The 19,231-nt window shown below is 48.0% G+C and overlaps 1 protein-coding gene across 1 annotated transcript; it reads right to left on the reverse strand.

Moving 5' to 3' along the window:
• Positions 1-3,016: 3,016 nt before the first annotated feature.
• Positions 3,017-18,101, reverse strand: Btnl2 (butyrophilin like 2). The gene is made up of 9 exons (XM_037199990.1): positions 17,796-18,101; positions 16,293-16,376; positions 13,988-14,335; positions 11,197-11,478; positions 9,722-9,742; positions 8,656-9,003; positions 6,495-6,773; positions 5,654-5,749; positions 3,017-3,886 (listed from the first exon to the last, which is right to left on the reverse strand). Exons 2-9 carry the CDS (start codon positions 16,369-16,371, stop codon positions 3,846-3,848), a joined length of 1,494 nt encoding a protein of 497 aa, XP_037055885.1. The 5' UTR covers positions 16,372-16,376; positions 17,796-18,101; the 3' UTR covers positions 3,017-3,845.
• Between the last annotated feature and the right edge of the window lie 1,130 nt (positions 18,102-19,231).

Here is a 19,231-nt window from a genome sequence, read left to right on the forward strand (position 1 = left end):
ATAAAAGCACAAGGGACTTTGCACTGGGCTGAGCCGTAGAATGATCGCGACTGAACCACTTTGGAGACTTCTCGCTGTAAGCTGCCTCCTACATTACCAGGGAGAGGCAATCAGGTCTGATGTTCAGATCTGAGGGTCACTAGCATGGTTAGCTGATTTAGAGACTAAGGTCAAGCATGCTTCCCCTACTCCATGACTGACTTAAGTGTGTGTAGAGCCTCGGTTACATGAACAAGACCTCGTCTGACAGCAGACCAGAGATCTCTGCCAACTCTCAATAGACTTGCATTTTAAAAAACGTATTTCGTGTCTATGGGTGTGTTGTCCGCATGCGTGTGCACCACATGTGTGCAGAGTCCATGGAGGGCAGAAGGGGATGCCAGATTCCCAGCCCAGCGTTACAGGCAGTTGTGACTAGACCTGGGCCCTCTGCAAGAGAAGCCAGTGCTCCTAACTACCCAGACATCCCTCCAGCCCCCCAATTTTGCATTTTCATACTCTACCGTATATTGTCACCCCTTGGCAACTGCTGGAAATCACACGGTCTTAGTGAATATCTCCATTTAAAAGGGAATCATTTTCTTCAAATGGTTTCTCCTGAAAGCTTATTTTTCATTTTTAAGTGAGCATGTGATACATAAAATTTTGTTAGAAAATGTCCGTCTGTACTTGCTTCATCTTGTAAGTCTCTTATGACCTGCTTGTGGATGTTCAGCCTTAGATCCAGAATTTCAAGGGTATAAATTAGTGTTTTCTTTCTTCCCTTTTAAAGAATTATTTTATTTTTAATTATGTGTGTGTTGTGCACCTCTCTCTCTCTCTCTCTCTCTCTCTCTCTCTCTCTCTCTCTCTCTCAGTGTGTGTGTGTGTGTGTGTGTCTGTGTGTGTCTGTGTTTGTGCACATGAGCACAAGTGTCTTTGGAGTCCAGAAGAGGCCATCAGATCCCATGGAGCTGGAGTTACAGGCAGTTGTGAGCTTCCTGACGTGGGTGCTGGGAATCAAACTCAGGTCCCCTGGAGCAGTATGTGCATTTAGCCTTGAGCTATCTCTCCAAATGTCATTCTGAGCAGGAACGTTAATTGTTCCGGAATTCACCGGCTTGAAGGACAGGAAGCTTTTCTCTCCTTGCTCAGGACATGGGAGTGAGACAGAAGGGCCCAGCTGATGACTGTCCATGCTGTGTGTACTGGATGAGGCGGGTTTAATCAATGTCCATGGAGGGCCTGGGTGAATGAGAATCAGAAAGTTGAACCGTGTTCATGAGAGAACTGACCAGGAGGTGACAATGTGTGAAAGCATCAGATAAATTCATGGGCCTGGAGCAGACATTGTGAGAGAACTTGCTAGCATTTGGCTAAAAGGCTGTGTTGTAGATACCCTTGTTTCTCATATGTGGTGAAGGAATATACCATCTCAGGAAGGGGTCAGAGGTCTCCGGCAGTCTCAGAACTGATCTCAAGATTATCACAGCACTTGCCATTATCTTTATCAGGTGATTGAGATCAGAGTACACGGCCAAGTCTGACCTTTAGAACTTTAGAAGCAGTTGGTTGGTTGTATAACGTGCTTATCTTCTGCTCATTTAACCTGGTTGGTTAATTATGTATTTACACTTACTTATCTTCCATCTGCTCCCTGAGCATCCTTTGTTGTTCTTTTCTATGGCCAGCCGGGGCTTTCTCGTTTCTACTTTGGACTCCCACGGCTATGTTCTTTCAGGAGGTTGAAGTCTACTTAGAGTTGGTTCTTGCTTCTTCTGCTCACTCTGTCCCACTTCCCTTAGGACCAAGTTCATGCACATGTTTTCCATTTCCCTAAGAGCGTGTGGCAGTGCTCTTCAGACAACTCTGGGGAGACGGGTTGTGCCACAGAGTGTTTGCTGTTGTCCAGAACTTTGTCCTCCTTAACTGGCCATGGTATGGTGGCAAATATTACTGGAGGGATTATAATTTTTAGTTAAAAAATGATGCAGTCAAATATCATGATGTTTCCTCCATCCAAGAAATGGGGGAGTGAACCCAGGAGAGCTTATATGAGATTGAAAGGCAAACTCATATGCACTCTTAAAATGAGCATGTCCATCATTTGGGGATACTGGGCCCTTCCTGAGTCCTTCCTGTGTCCTGGCATTGCTGTTTTTATGTGGGTGCTGGTTACATGGGTCCCACTTGTAAGGACATGAAGATGAGACGTGATGGGAGGAGAAAAGGAATAGATCACAGATAAAAATGGAAGCCGCTAGGACTCCTTTGTGGACTCACGCAGTTGCTTTTATTGTTCACGTAATCTCCACTAGGGGATTAAAAAAGCTAATTGAGGGATGAATTACAGACTGTGGCCGTTTGGATGAGAATGCCACAGCTTGTATGCTTGGATGCTTAGTCCCAAGTTAGTGGAACTGTCTGGAAGGATTAGGAGGTGTGGCCTTGTGGGGACAACTGTCGCTGGCCTGGTTGGGCCTTGAGGAGTCAAAAGTCCATGCCTCTCCTTGTTAGCTCTCTTCACCATCCTCGTGGCTCAGATGTGAGATCTCGGCTGCTGTCCCAGTGCCAGCCTGATGCCCTGCTCCCACCATGACGACATCATGCTCCCACCATGATGACATCATGCCCCCACCATGATGACATCATGCTCCCGCCATGGTGACATCATGCTCCCACCATGACGACATGGACTCTAACCCCCTGGAACCATGAGCCCCAGATGAAATGCGTTCCTTTATAAGTTACCTTGGTCATGGTGTTTTGTCACAGCAATAAAATATTAACAAATTTTCCTGTCATCTTTCTGTTACCCTTCCATGACCCAGCTGCAAACATGCTTGGATAGAGACCACAGGGCCGGCTTTGGCCTAATCTTTTGTTTATTAAAAATTATTTTTATCTTATTTGGATGTTTTGCCTGCATGTATACCTGTGCACCAGGTGTGTGCCTGGTGCCCTCAGAGGCTAGAAGAGGATTCAGATCCCCTGGAACTGGAGTTAGAGACGGTTGTGAGCTGCCATATGGGTGCCGGAGGAGAACTCAGGTCCTCTGCAAGAACAGCCAGTGCTCTTAATGCTGAGCTACTTCTCCAGCCCCTGCTCTGATTCGTAGTGTAGGTGCTGGGTCTTCTGGGACTGTGACTTACAGTTAGTCCTTTCTCTGTGGAGAAAGAAAAAACGCCCTCTCCTCCCACCTACAGGTGGGGTGCTTCGTCCCCCTGGAGCTTCTGCATCGGAAGTTTCTAGAAAAACCCATCCAGATCTCAGACGAGTGACACTTCTCTCCGGATCTAGGCTCCCCTTCTTATATCCTCACGATGGGTCCAGAAGACAGTGGGATAAGGCTGCTGTGCACAGGCGAGGGACAGCAGAAAGATGCAGAGGGAGAGAAGATGTCATCACTGTGAGACACCAAGGTGGCGATGGGCGATGGGCTGCCTCCGGGAGAGGTGTCCCTCACTGTGAGCAACAGGAGTGGGTCCTGCCCCACGAAGAACCCTTTTGGACAGCAGCAGGAGAGGCCATTCCTGTCAGGGCAGTGCTGCTCATCGAGGGGAAAGATGAAAGGAAGAATGGGGCACACTCAGGAATGGGGTGCACCGGGCTCGCATGGGGCACACTCAGGAATGGGGTGCACCGGGCTTGCATGGTGCACACTCAGGAATGGGGTGCACCGTGCTCACATGGTGCACACTCAGGAGTGGGGTGCACCGGCCTCGCATGGTGCACACTCAGGAATGGGGTGCACCGGCCTCGCATGGTGCACACTCAGGAATGGGGTGCACCGGGCTCGCATGGTGCACATATATATATTTTTAACCAGAGCTTCTTGTCAGAGGGAAGTCCTCGTGTGGCTTTCATCATTCTTGAGTTTTTGCTGATTGCTGTGGTGTTTTTTGGTCTGGAAGGAAGCACAGAAGAGAAGGAGATTACAGAACGTCAAGGGTGAAGAGAAAACGGAGAGGACGTGCTGGAGTCAGAGCGGTGTTCGAGGGCTTCCGGCTGTGTGTGGGACTGGGATGAATGGAGCCCAGAACCTCTACAGGAAAGCACACAGCAGGATTCAGCAGAGAGAAAAGGTCACTGAGTGTGGGAAAACAAGCACACAATTGTCAGTTAAGATACGTTTGTGGATCTCGCTAACAGAAGAGGTGAGTCACATCTGTGAATAATAAATAATATAAACTAGAAATAAACGCTAGACTTCTGCCCTGAAAAATGATCTTTAAATCTGGCTTTGCTCCTATAGAAACAGTGGAGAAAGAACTGGGGAGCTCTCCCCCCTCTGCCCTTATGGTGGAAGAGGCATCCTTGCCCATGCTGTACTTGGAGTCTTACAGGCTATTCTTCCTTTTCAGTGCAAAGGAAGACATTGCATCAACAAGATGTCCCCTCTCCAATCTAACACCATGGCTGGGCTCACCGTCATCACGGCTCTGCCTTAATCTCCTCCTGTTTATTTTTCGGTGAGAGGGTTCTCCATCCAAGCTAGCTAAATAAGACCAAATGCTTGACACTAGTAGTGGACACATTATTAGTCACCTGCACTCATGGCCTGGGGTGCGAGGACATGGTCTAAGGCCTGGACATGCAGGAACACAGGGTGGCACTTGGGGGCCCAGGGACCCACAAGAACTTCAGGAGGCGGCTCTGTGGTAACTGGAGGCTGAGATGGCCCCTGGTTTCCAAGAAAGTATGTGACTAGTTTGAGTTATTTGTAGGCTGACAGAGAGTTGGAGCCCCAGAAGTTGGGGGCCAGATAGGGTTTTGTTCACTTGACGGAAGGCATCAGCGGATCGGGGCTTTCCTGCTTGGCAGTGGGGTGGGATGATGGGTGAGAGCAGGGCATCGTGGTTGGGCATTGGCAAGGCAGTACAAGACGCCTGAGGCTGAGCAACTCTCCTGAATTGGAGTTACAGACAGATGTGAGCTGCCCAGTGGGTGCCGGGTCCTCTGCAAGAGCAGTCAGAGATCTTAACCCCTAAGCACCTCTCCAGCCCCAGGTAGTCAGCGCACAGCGATAGGTTCCAGTGTGACATTTTCTTCCATAGATGTCACTATACTCTGCTGTTATTCTTTCTTCTTTCCCCATTGCCCATCTTTGTCTCCTCTTCCAACTTCCTCTAAAAATTATTTTTTCTGTCTATAACTATTTGCCTGCATGTATGTCTGTGAACCATGGCATGTCTGGTGCTTGCAGAAGCCAGAAGAAAGCGTTAATCCCCTGAAACTGGAGTTAGAGATGGTTGTGAGCCGCCATGTGGGTCCTGGGAACTGAACTTAGGTCCTCTGCAAGAGCAACAGGTGCTCCTAGCTCCAAGCCATCTCTCTGCCTCTCTCCTAACCTCTTTCTGGTTCCTCTTCTCCCCCTGTGCTGAGGTATCCTGACATCATCGTCATCATGAGGCCAGCTGAGGCCGGGAGAGTTCAGTCACCATGGTCCAAGTACCAGAGGAGGGATGCAAACCCAGATCCAATGGAACCTCGGGTTTCAAGCCCTGCGCCATTGCTCTGGCCCCCAAGTTCTAACCCCATTGCTGTTGTATCTCTGAACTCCAAGCTCACTCATCGCTGAGCCTGGACGGCAGGAATGTACGCCAGGACTCTCGTGACCCGTCAGTTGCTGAAGAATGACCCCGTGCCTGTCCAGTCCTGTTCACCCACCTACCTTTCGGACGGTGCTTCACCTTGAGCAGGTCAACAGCCATGGCAAGAGGCAGCACCAGGATGGGCAGGGCCATCCACAGCAAAGCTATCTTGGAGTCTGAAACGCAAGCCCCAGTAAGTCATGAGACAAGGTAAATATCAAGATGGCTCTGTTCCCAGGAGCAGCCTGAGGACCTGGTCCCTCCAGGAACCTGCTGGTTCAGTTTCCCTGCTCCACAGAAGCCAAGGGAAGCAGGCAAGTTTGGCTTTGGTGCCCCCCACCCCCCATTTTCCTTCTCTTTCCAGTTGTATCATTGCGTCACAGAGCCATTGGAGTAACTGGTGTGGAAAAGTCTCCCAGGCTATAACCACCAGGGTTTTGAGGAAAATTAATTTCTTGTGGTGAAATAAATTCACTATTGTTGAATTTATTTGAGAGAGAGAGAGAGAGAGAGAGAGAGAGAGAGAGAGAGAGAGAGAGAGAAACTCAGAGAAATGTTGTTCCTAAGTGACCTGAGGACAAACTTTGCAAGCGACATAGATTTATTTTTTAAAGATTTATTTAAAACAACAACAACAACCCACCTGAGAGAAAAAAATAAAGTAGGAGGAGAAGAAAAGAAGAAGACAAGAGGAGAAGGGGAAGGAGGAGGATGAGCAGCAGCAGCTGCCGCCACAGTGGGCTGAGTGTCGGGTTCGCACCCGTAATCCCAGCACTTGTGATGTGGAGGCAGGAGGATCAGAAGTCCCAGGCTAGCCTGAGCACATGAAACCTCTCCAAGAAAAACCGCAGATCCCTTTGAATCAGTCTCAATCTGTTCGGCACTTATTTCCCACGCCAGAGGAAAGCATGAGTCACCAACCTGAGAGAGGAAACCGCACAGCTTTCTCCTCGCCCGCAGTGAGGCTGATGGAGCAGGTCACATTCACCACGGAGCTGTTTGTGACCAGCAGGAGCGTCTCCACCTGGAACAGCCCCTCGCTCTCTTGATGAAAGGCCTCGGAAAACGACGGTATTGCCTTTCCGTCTCTGCCCCTCCACTGCACGTGGGGCCGTGGGAACCACCCATCCGATGTGCACCTCAGCTGCATGCCTCCATCCTTCAGGACCTCCTGGGTGATCCGTGGGGTGGAACCCACCGCTGGGGACAGAGACCAATGAAGCAGAGATGAAGCCTTCGCACGTGTGTGTGTGTGTGTGTGTGTGTGTGTGTGTGTGTGTGTGTGAAGGGGGAGGTAAGAGCGGCTTGGGGAGAACAGCTGAGCTCGTAGCCAAAGCCTCTTCTGGGAACTGGGGCTGACTACAGGGTTTCTTGTTCTGTTTTTCCATTTTCTTTTCTTTTCTTTTTTTTTTCTTTTTGGTTTTTCGAGACAGGATTTCTCTGTGTAGCTTTGCTCCTTTCCTGGATCTCACTCTGTAGCCCAGGCTGGCCTCGAACTCACAGAGATCCGCCTGCCTCTGCCTCTGAGTGCTAGGATTAAAGGATGCACCACCACCATTTTTCTATTTTCTATTCCAAAGTCTTCTGAGACAGATCCATAGGAGTTTTTTTTTTTTTTTTAACCTTGACTTCCTGTCTCTTTCCTCCAGCCCTGACAACAAAGTTGCTTTGATCAGACATGAGACACATGGACAGCGTGGAAGAAACTGAGTAGAAGTTTCTCAAAGCAGAGGCAGAAAGCAATGTAGAAATCCTCGAGGCATTTCACGCGCCTGCTCATTAATTTAGGCTGGGACTTGGAGGGAGAAATATGAAGGATAGCCACGGTTTGGGCCTATGTCCTTGACGACATTTGCTGACCTTGGAGAGCTGTTCTAGGGGTGATTTCTGTGTGCCGTCCTCTGAGCACACCCAAACTGTCAGTCTTCACAAATTCTGTGTGTGTGGTAGATTGAGCTGAGTCTTCAAATTACCACACTTCCTGGAAATTACATAGTTCCCAGAATCTCAGTAGCACTGGGAAATAATAAGTCTTACATAAAATTATGGGGAATATTCTCAGATTGCCCAGAACCTATGGCTACTTTATGGAGGTGCTTGAGAGTGCTACTTTCCTGATTGTTCTATACTTAAAAATTTAAACCACAGGAAATACCTGGTACTGCCAGACTGGCCAAGAACTCGAGGTGGTGAAGCTTGTAGCCCCAAGGGAGACTCCTGCTGTCATTTTGTTAAGTAGTATCAAACCGCCTCCCAGATTCTTTATCTCTGCCCCCATAGATTAACACAGCTCTAGGACCTCATCAGAGAAGTGTCTTTGTGCAGTGGATGGTGGTTAAGACAGAGACAACTGTCAAAGTGCAGGGAGGTGTCGGGGGGCTGCTCAGATACCCACAAATGGGATATCTGTATCCTACCACCCCCCATGGCTGAGCGGCCATCACAGAAGAGTGAAGCAGAAAGATTGTTAGGGTCAGAGCACGGTACTGAAGCAGTGTCTGAGCGTGACAGGACCACTGTATTCAGGAATCCATAGCTGTGCCGTGGTTGCCTACACCAGACCTCACAAGATCAAGCCCGTCAGCATTTCAGCAGGGAAGTGGGAGGGCATCATGAGCCACACCCCTAGCTGAGACGCTGTGGACAGTTGAGAGCTTCAGGGAAGGGGAGAGTCAGTTCTCTTTAAGGGTGTGGCTCCTGGTAGGCTGACCATACTCTAGCGGATGGTTCCACACCCATGAGCACAAATTGGAGTCGATGAGTTATTAAATAAAAAAAAGAGGATAGGAAGTTGGGGGGTAGAGAAGGGAGGGTAGATCTTGGAAGAGTTAAGTGGGGGGTGGGTTGGAGGGTGAATATGATCAACATACATGGTTTGAAAATCTCAAAGAACTAGTAAAAATATTTATTTAAAATCTTCAAATCAGGTTGCCTGAAGTTGTGATCTTGAAGAATCTGCGGTGGTTGCTGCACTAAAAGCTCAATATAAATTTGAAAATGAATGAGCACGGAGAACACTTTGGGAGCCAGAGAAATCTCCCAGGAACCAGCATATGTCACAGTGTTAGCCTGGAATTCTTACCCATCACCTGTACATCCACACGGGCCTCCTGGTAGACACCATCTTTTCCAAAAAGGCACCGGTACTGCCCATCATCTGAAGGTTTGGCATCGTGTATCCGCAGGGTCAGATTTCCCTCATGGATGGCGTCACTCATCACCACAGTTCTCCCTCTGTATCCCACCATCTGCTCCTCAGCTGAGTGGGCCCCGTCCACATACACGTGGACTGCGGGGTAATAGTAGGATCGGACCCACCTCACCTCCATGCTCTGAGCGTCAGTTCGAGGTGACAGGTGACAAGTTAATTCTATGTTTTCCCCGACTTGGACAAGGATGGGCTGGGAAGGTCCAATCACCCTTGAGGAAGCTGTTAAATATACCAGACAGAGAACAAGAAATGAACCAACATGGAGAAGTAACTATCAACACCGACTTCTTATATGAGGTTCAGAACCTGCAAAACCCCAGGGGAGGTATGAGGCTCAGGGTCACTCTTGGAGGAGGGTGGGACTCATGGTCTTAGGATGCCAGTGGTCCTTGTTTAAGGAAGAGCCTTGCTAGTCTGAAGAGAACACTAGTTAAAGCCCAGGCTACACACCACTAATGGAACGATTTTACTGCTAAAACTCTCAGAATAAAATGAATATTCTATCACTTCAAATCTGGCTGACTTTACATACTGAATCAGTCCATGTCTCAGAGTTTTAAACTGTAAAATGTACCTACTGCTACTCAAATCCTAAGGTAGTTGTGGGACTAAGCAAAGGCTCTTTGGTGACCATGCAGTGGGAGCAGAGGTTAGATTTGGAGATGTAAGGGTGCAGGAGCCCATACTACCCTCTGGTCAGCGGCTAAAAGTGAGTGTCAGGAGGGTGTGTAGCAACAGAAATCGAAGAAGCCCTTCCCTACACCAGTATCTGAAGGAGGCTGCGGAGGTCTGTGCCCTGCAGTTCCCTTCCCACGCTAACTTAACCAGCACCAGGGAGAGCCCTGTCTCCCCTTTTCCTGGGGATCATGAGGTGTCCCGGCTGTTTTCCACACTCTGCCCTCCTCCAGGGAGGGGTGTGCATGAGAATCTCACTCACCCAGCTCTGTCTGGAGTTTCTCTGGAGAAAGAAAAAGAAAAACATTTTAAGGAATTTGGTCTAAAGGAAAGGAAAGAAACTATCTCCAGAAATAAAGGTAAGCTTTACATTTTATTTAAGAACTCAATTTACTTAAAAAATATGAAAAGCAGAAAAATAATTCTTCCCCACGGATCATCTGGTGATACAGATTTTACTTTTTTCACAACAAAAAGCTGTCAGTTCTATCACCATCAATTCAGTTTGCTTCGGCTGATATTAAGTGCTAGTAAAAAATACACATTATTTTTATAAATGCATGCTAAATATGAAATATATGGTCACAAACAAGTATCACTTAGAATTCCAAACCAGGACTATATGACACTGATTGATACCACATTTACTTTGCTTACATCAGCAACATGTCCAAACAGAGTGTCCTAAAATCTCACTTCAATTTAAGGTATTTACAGACGATACTCATCACATAATAGCAATGTCTAGGTTGGCACGTCAGCTCATGCCTATAGTAACATAATAACAACCCCTGGGAGGCTCCGCCAAGAGGATTGCTGTGGGTTTGAAGCCAGCCTGGAGCACAGAGTGAGATTGTCTCAAAAGAAAAAGAAATGCCTATTCCAGATAGAAATAGACAGATAGATGATAGATAGATAGATAGATAGATAGATAGATAGATAGATAGATAGATAGATGACAGACAGGTAGATGATAGATATTTAGAAAGACAGGTGATTGATAGATGATGATATTATAGATAGATGATAGGTCAATGATAGATTAAAAGATGATGGTGATTGGTAGATTTGTGATATCTAGGTGGTGGATTAGATATATGAATGATAGATAAATGATGGATAATTAACAAATAGTTGGCAGATGGATATATGATAGATTATTGATAGATTAGTAGGTAGATAAGATAGGTAGGTGATAGATGATGCTAGATGGTAAGTAGATCTGTATCATTGAGCATGAGGATTTTCTGGGCTCTCAAAATCATTCAGGGCTTCTCTCCATCCCAGCTCTAACTTCTAACAACACACGAAACATACCTCACCCCTAATGTATTGAGTGTTTTGATTATTGTTTTTGTTACTTTTTATTGACTATTTTGTTACTGTTTATAATTAAGAAGCTGTCAAAGAAACCACCCCATTCTGACTAAGCACATGATTGGTTCCTGGAGGTAACTGGCACAGCACAGGACAATGTCTCAGCTGGAGGAATATTTTTATTACATTTCCAATGTATTGAACGTCTGCGAGGAAAAATCAACACTGAATTACAACGTAGAACTTGAAAATTACTGAAATACTATGAACTGCCATCTAATCAAAATGCACTCACTACATGCTTTTCTCGTATAAATGTTTATGAATTTTAACATATTATTTAAATACAATCAAATAAAACATGAGTTACTGCTGAGCAGCACCCCCAACCTTTCAGGGTGCCCGAGGCAGAGCACTGACCTGGCAGGGCAATGGTGGCCTCCTTGGCCTCCTTGAGGCCATGGTTGTAGATGAGGCAGCAAATGGTCTCTGAAGTGTCATTCCTGACCACTAGTGTGTCTTCCACGTAGAACAGCCCATCTTCACCCAGCACGTGATTCTCAGAGAAACTCAACAACTTTTCTTCCCTGGTGTCCTCCCAGTAGACCTCGGGTGCAGGGAACCAGCCCTGGGATGTGCACACGAGCTGAACCCCTCCATCTCCAGGTCCCTTCACGTGGATGTTTGGGGAAGATCCTAGAGCTGGAGAGAGAGAATATCCTTGAAGCTCAGAGCCCACAGAGGGAGCTGAGACCCCGAGTCCTTCACAGGGAGGAAGTGGGAGCCCAGGGCCTGGAAGCAGGCAGCATCACCAGGAGTTCTTCCCACCGAGTTCTGGTTTTTTGTTTGTTTCTCAGTCTGTGTCTTTAAACTTTAGTATCTGACCATACTTTTCCTCGGACTCAGATGGTGAAGAGGGAGAGGAGGGAAACATGACAGAATTTGTTTTGTGTCTCTGGTGCTGTGAAGAAGATGCGGTGTGAAAATGATGTGGTGTGAAGAGTGGTGTGAGGATGTGGTAAGAAGATGTGGTGTGAGGATGAGGTGTGAGGATGTGGTGTGAGGATGTGGTGTGAAGAATGGTGTGAGGATGTGGTGAGAAGATGTGGTGTGAAGAGTGGTGTGAGGAGGTGGTGAGAAGATGTGGTGTGAGGATGTGGTGTGAAGATGAGGTGTGAGGATGTGGTGTGAAGCTGTGGTGTGAGGATGTGGTGTGACTCATTCACAACGGTGTCTGTGCTCCCAGCTTTGCTTTTTCCTCTCTCTGTGTGCTAGGTGCCTTGTCTGCCATTTTGGATGGTATCTGGACTCTAATTTAAATGAGACATTTATTATTAAACTCAGACATCACGCTCATGGGCTATTTTCATTTCTTCGGTGGGCAGTTGCAGTTTTGGCACGCAGTAAAATGCACGAGAAATTACTGTACCTTAACATTTTTTCAGTGGGGAAATCTAACTAATTTGTATAAACCCCGAAGTGCTTTCTTTAACATCACAGCTGTTTATATCACGGGCTGGGAGAATGAATGAGTGAGCCTTTCACTCACACCCTGAGAAAACCCCTGACTTGATTCTAAATGTCCCTGAGTGTGGCAGTGTCCAGCTCTGCTTGCATCTCCAAAATACACAGATTCTCACATCCGTTTCGAATCAATGGAACATAGCAATGGGAATCAGCTGTGAGCGTCAAGGAAAAATGTTAAGTGTGAAAGTGTCTCAAAAATCCAAACAACAACAATCCCCAAAGCAGAACTGATGTGTAACCCCACTGTCCCACTTCTGAGAAAACACCCGAGGGAATTTAAGCCCGCCCTCATTCATGGCAGAACCCTTCCCAAAGTCCAGCCAAAGCCCAATTGTAAGGTCAGCCTGGATGTCCGACCACAAATGAGTGGACAAAGAAAATGGGGTGTGAATGCACAATGGGGTGCTCTTAAATTTTAGTTTATGCATATGGGTGTTTTGCCTGTACGTGCATCTGTGCACCACGTGTGTGCCTGGTGCCTGTGGAGGCCAGAGGAGGCGTTGGATGCCTGGAACTGGAGTTGCAGGAGGTTGCGGGCTGCTCTGTGGGTGCCGGGAACCAAGCTGGGTCCTCTGGAAGAGCAGCAAACACTCCTAAAGGCCGAGATGTTGCTCCAGCTCCCACAATGCTGTTTATTCACTCAAAATGGAGTAAACTAAGTCATTCGTGGGAAATGGGTGACACTGGAGACTGTCATATTAAGCAGAAGGAGACTGTGGGATGGGGAGGGAGACAGGAGAGGGCAATGGGTAAATATGGTCAAAGTCCATGATAAACTTGAATGAAAGCATCACGAGACCCACCACTTTGCACAGGGAATACACACTAATGGATTTTTTAACGGTGGTAGCAGCAAAGAAAGAGCTGCCCTGGCCAGAGAGGCCAGGGTCTCCAGAGAGTCCTTTCCCTGGTGGAGCAGCTGGGTTTGCCTGCCTCCCCTTCAGCGTGTGGGGTGTTACCACAGTGAGCAGATGACCTGTGTGAGCTCAAACCAGACAAAACCCCAGCATGGAGGTGGAGATGGGCACGAATCCTGTCACTAGCTGAGAAGCTATCGGCGACTGATAGCTGCTGGGAGGGGGGCCGTTCTTCCTGCAGGGCGCCGCTCCTGGCAGGCTGACCAAGCTCGGCAGATGGCCACACACTCGAGTGTATTGATAGCACACATCGCACTGGGTGGAGGGGAGGGAGAGGAGGAGACACGGTTGTATGGGTGGGGCAGGGGGCAGAGTCTGGGAGGAGTTGGCGAGGGGAAGAATGTGGTCAAAATACATTTTATGAAGTCCTCAAAGAAGTAATAAAAATGCCGAAGAGGGGCTGGGGAGGTGGCTCAGTAGTTAAGAGCACTGGTTGCTCTTCTGTAGGACCTGGGTTTGATTCCCAACACCCACAGAGTGGCTCACAACCATCTGTAACTCAGTTCTGGGGGATCTGACCTTCTTCTGGCCTCCATGGGCACTGAGCACACACAGGGCGCACAGACACACATGGGCAAAATACCCATACACGTAAAATAAAAACAAATAGTTCTTTTTAAAAGAATGAGTAAAAAGGGATGTGTGTGTGTGTGTGTGTGTGTGTGTGTGTGTGTGTGTGTGTGTGGTTGAAAGAGGATTTTTCAAGGCACTAAGGTTGCCACAGGTGAGTGGATGCCCCCTGGTGCCCTGGGCCCCTGTGCACATACCTGCCACTTTGAGCAGCACGCTTGCCTCCCTCCAGTAGTCCCCTTCCTGGAAGCGGCACCAGTATTGCCCATCGTCGCCCGGCTGGACCTGGCGAATCTTCAGAGCCACACTCCCCTCGTCAGTACTGTCCTCTGTCCACTCCGCCCGGCCTCTGTACCCCTCCATCTGTAGCCCCGACACCTCGGCTCCATCCCGGTGCGCAATCACAGGCGTGTCGGGGTCGGAGCGGTACCACCTCACCTCCATGTGCGCCGTTGTCCTCTTGGGGAGGAGCTGACATGTTAGCAGGGCATCTTCCCCGACTCTGGTGAGGACAGGGTGAGCAGGACCGACTACCCTGAATTCATCTACAAAACAGTGAAAAGGGAAACAAGCTAACAGACCCAGATGCTTGTTTCCAGTAGCCAAGGTGCTGGAATGTGGTACCAGCAGGCAGGAGGGATTTAGTGTCAACAATTCAGAGAATTCAGCATGGGAATCTGTACATTTTTTTGGTTAAAAAAGAAACTGTATGCATCCTAAAGTTTAAAAATTTGAGTGTGAATGTGTCACCAGCCTTGTGATTGGGAGGCAATTCCATGGTTAAGATCGGGGATTTTTTTAAAGGTATTTTATTTTTAATTATGCACCTTTGTGTGGGTACACACATATGTGTGCAGACCAGATGAGAACATCAGTTCCCTAGGAGCTGGGGTTACAAGTAGTTGTGAGCCATCTGCCGTAGGTGCTGGGGACTGAACTCAGGCCTCTGGAGGAGCATTTATCACTCTCACCAACGGAGCCACCTCTTCTGCCCTGAGATTTGCACTCTTAAACGGCCCATCTCTAAGACACTAACAGTGACAACACCTCTGGGTTTCATTTCCGAATAAATTAATATGTGAGTTGATGTTTCCATGGGGAACTTTATCTTGGTTCTATAGCCATTCTGAGTTTAGACAAATCAACACTGCCACTAGGTCCTGCAGCCTTCCGGGGTCACTCATGCCAGCAAGGGAGCTGACTTGGTTTTCTCCTTCCTTCTGGAGAAGGCAGAAGTCCGGGAGGTGGCAAATGGGGGCCTCATTGAGGGTTAGAGGCATGGCTTGCCTAGAAAGTTTGAGTCTTCTGGTCAAATTTTAAGTCATCTTCCTTGGTATCTGAAAATCAGAGAGATGTCTGGTCATCCTGTTTGTTGCTGCCTTAGGGTTTCTATTGCTGTAATGAAACACCATGACCAAAGAGCGAGTTGGGGAGGAAAGGGTTTATTAGGCTCACACTTCAGCATTGCTGTTCATCACTGAAGGAAGTCAGGACAGGAACTCAAACAGGGCAGGATCCTGGAGACAGGAGCTGATGCAGAGGCCATGGAGAGGAGCTGCTTACTGGCTCAATCCTCATGACTTGCTCAGACTGTTTTCTTACAGAACCCAGGACCACCAGCCCAGGGATGGCATCACTGACCATGAACTGGGCCCTCGTCCATTTATCACTAAATGAGAAAATGCTTTACCCCTGGATCTCCCTGAGGTATTTCCTTAACTGAGGCTCCTTCCTCTGATGACTCTAGCTTGTGTCAAGTTGACACACAAAACCAGCCAGACAGTTGCTATGTCTAAGAATTTCAAGCATGTATACTATGTTCTTCCTCTGCAGTTTCAGCAAGAAGGATTAGGAGTTCAAGGTCCATCTGGGCTACCATGAGAGTTGGAGGCCAGCCTGGGCTACATGAAACCCTGTCCAGGGAGAGGGAGGGACTCAGAAGCTTAGCAGACACTTGCGGCCAAGCATGAAGAACTGAGTTCAAGTCCTAGGGTCCACATGGTGGAAGAATAGAACCAGCTCCAGCAAGTTGTCTTCTGACTTCCACACATGAGCCTCAGCATGCACATGAGCCCCCCACCTCATGTAATGTTAAAAGATAATACAATAAAGTAGTCATAAAAATAAATTTATTTAATTCAGATTTAAGATAAAATAAAATGATACTGCTCAAAAATTCTCTCCAGAACCTAAACAGAGATCTTGTGTCTTCTGTTGGTGGGATTTACATGTCACGCCTTACCCACAGTGTTAAGAGTATTGAGTGAAAACTTCGCATGCTCCAGCTACAGACTCAATTGCGCTTTCCAGGTGATTTTCATTGCCGCCTAAAGTTGTTACTCACGCCCAAGAGATGAGCAACGAAGGCAAGAGCTTTCGGAAGCCGGGGGTGTGAAGCCCAGCGTGAGCCCTGGACCTCTACACCCTGAGCTATTGCACCTCTGGTTGGGTTGTGCATCTTAGATCCTCAGGGCATGCCAGCAAGGGTGGAAGGGAGCCTACCTGGGTGCTTCACAGTCAGCAGGATGAAGAGCAAGGAGGCAGCCACACCAGACAGACTGTACCCTGGACAATCCACCATCCTCCCTGGAGCAAACACAGGAGAAAGTGCCGCTGTGATATACCCAGTATGCCCTGCAGTTTCTGCCATGTGTGTGTGTGTGTGTGTGTGTGTGTGTGTGTGTGTTGTCAGCTTGACACATGCCAGAGCACTGGTTCTCAACCTTTCTGATGCTGTGATCCTTAATGCTGTGACCCTTAAATACAGTTCCTCATGTTGTGGTGACCCCCAAGCATAAAACTATTTTTCCAGTTGCTACTTCATAACTGTAATTTTGTTACTGTTATGAATCGTAATGTAAATATCTGTGTTTTCCAATGGTCTTAGGCCACCCCTGTGAAAGGTTCATTTGACCTTCAAAGGAGTCACCACCTGTAGGTTGAGAAAGGCTGAGTTACAAGAGGAACCCTCAGTGGAGGAACTGCCTCCATCAGATTGGCCGGTGGGCAAGTCTATAAGGCGTTTTCTTGATTAATGATTGATGGAGGAGGGTCCAGCCCACTGTGGACGGTGCCACCCCCCTACAGGTGGGCCTGCACCATATAAGAATGCCAGCCGAGCAAGCCACAGGGGGCAAGCCAGTAGGCAGTGTTGCCCTGTGGTCTCTGCTTCAGTGCCTGCCTCCTGTTCCTGCTTGAGTCCCTGCCCTGACTCCCTTCAGAGTAGATGGTAAGCTGTAAGATGAAATTAACCCTTCCCTCCCCAGGTTGCTTTCGGTCTTGTCGTTTGTCTCCGTAATAAAAAGCAAGCCAGGACAGTGTCCGATGGCTACGCCGTCTTAATAAATAAACATCACCAAACCCTCACCATCAAACAAACCATGGTCTGTCTCTGTTCTCTGCAGTTACTGACCACAGCTGACTCCCTTCCTCACAGCTGACCTCTCCCTACGGGGTTGCACAGGAAGTTACTCCTTAGGCTCCACACCTCTCACACCTCACATAGCCCAGGCTGGCTTCTACCTTGCTGTGTAGCCAAGGACGACCTTGAACTCCTCCCTCTACCTCTTGTGAGTGCTGAGATTGAAATTCCATATACCGGGAGGCAAATACTGAAGAGGATGAGGCAGGTGGATGTCCAATTTGAGGCCAACCTGAGCCGAAGGAAGTTTTCTGATTGGAATGAAAAGCAGTCCCGAGCTAAGGAGACAATAACAATAAAAAGAGACTCAGCCTGGTGGCTCACTAAAAGCCCAGTACTCAGAAGGCTGAGGCAGGAGGATTACCATGAGTTGGAAGTCAGCATGGGCTATAGAGTGAGAGCCTGTCTCAGAACACCACTCTCTGAGAAATGTGCAGTGGAGATCAACAGGAAGTGAGAGCTATTGTCACCGGTGGCCATTTCCTGACAGGATGCTGGCTGTTTGTAGGCTCTACTTCCTCGTGTTAGGAGATTTCCCCAAATCCCATGTCCATCCTTCACTAGAGACTCTCCAAGTCACTCACCTGTCTCTCTCTCTTTTGGGGTGAAATCGAGGCTGTTGAGTTGTGTTGTCTCACTCAACCACAGGTGTGTCCCTCATCCACACAGCAGGTGTCTAAAGACGGGTGAGCCCAGGACACGCTGGCTGGAGAGGCAGCTGCGGAGCAGTCGGGGGAAGTGGAGGCATCTTCGGGTTGGGTGAAGGGAGATTTGAATGTTGCCAACCTGGAGGCAGAGCCAGGTCCCCGAGGTTCACTCTAAAATGAGACTGCAGTCAGAGCAGCACACTCATCTCTGGCCCATTGCGCTCGCTCACAAGTGAAACCCAGAGGACGGGTGGACTTTGACTGGGCTCCGCTCTGATTTCGCTAGACTTCTAGGCACAGCTATTACATTGACATCTTAACCTCATCAGAACGCCAGCACTCAGGCTGGACTCTGCTCCACATCCTGTTCAGCAGGCAGGACCTGCCATCTGATAGCACCCCACGTCATGGCTACCTTTGTCCTGCCTGCCAGCTTGCTGAACATCTACAATTCCCCATGTAGGACCAAGCTCACCTCAGAACATGGGGTCTGTGGGCCTGCAGAATTGGGAGTGTGACTGTCTATCTACACCTGATCTTAACTCTGCTGAGGAGAAAACTAAGGCAGGGATGTTCCTTCCCTGAGACCAGAGCATCAGGCCAAGGTGTCCTGTGAGCCAATTTATCTTTTCTTTTTCTTTTTCTCTTTCTTTCTTTTTCTCTTTCTTTCTTTTTCTCTTTCTTTTTCTTTCTTTCTTTCTTTCTTTCTTTCTTTCTTTCTTTCTTTCTTTCTTTCTTTCTTACTTCCTTTATTTCTTTTTCTGGAAAAAAGTTCTGTTTTGTGTGTGTTCTTTTTTATACAGGTTTTTCTGTGTAGTCTTGGATGTCCTGGAACTCACTCTGTAGACCAGGCTGGCCTGGAACTCAGAGATCTGCCTGTCTCTGCCTCCCGAGTGCTGGGATTAAAGGCGTGTGTCACCACCGCCTGACTTTGCTATGGTTAGTTTTAATTGCCAGCTGATCCAATGTAGACTCTCCATGAAGGATTGCATCAACGGGGTTGGTCTGTGGACAAGTCTGTGAGGGAATATCTTAGTTGGGTTAGTAGAGGTGGAAAGACTCCGGCCTGCAATCTGAAGGCACCATTTCATGGACTGGGTCCTGAGCTGCAAGTTAAGCTTCCTGAGAGTGAAGAGGCAAGATGAGCTGAGCAGACATTTACAAGAGTAGAGCACTCATGACATCACAGGAGCAGAAGCATCCATGACATCACAAGAGCAGAAGCATCCATGACATCACAAGAGCAGAAGCATCCATGATATCACAAGAGCAGAAGCATCCATGGCATCACAGAAACAGAGCAGCCATGATATCACAGGGTCAGAGCATCTATGACATCACAGGACCAGAGCATCCGTGACATCACAAGAGCA

This window comes from Peromyscus leucopus, chromosome 16_21 (genome assembly GCF_004664715.2).
Source record: "Peromyscus leucopus breed LL Stock chromosome 16_21, UCI_PerLeu_2.1, whole genome shotgun sequence".
Lineage (NCBI taxonomy): Eukaryota > Metazoa > Chordata > Mammalia > Rodentia > Cricetidae > Peromyscus > Peromyscus leucopus.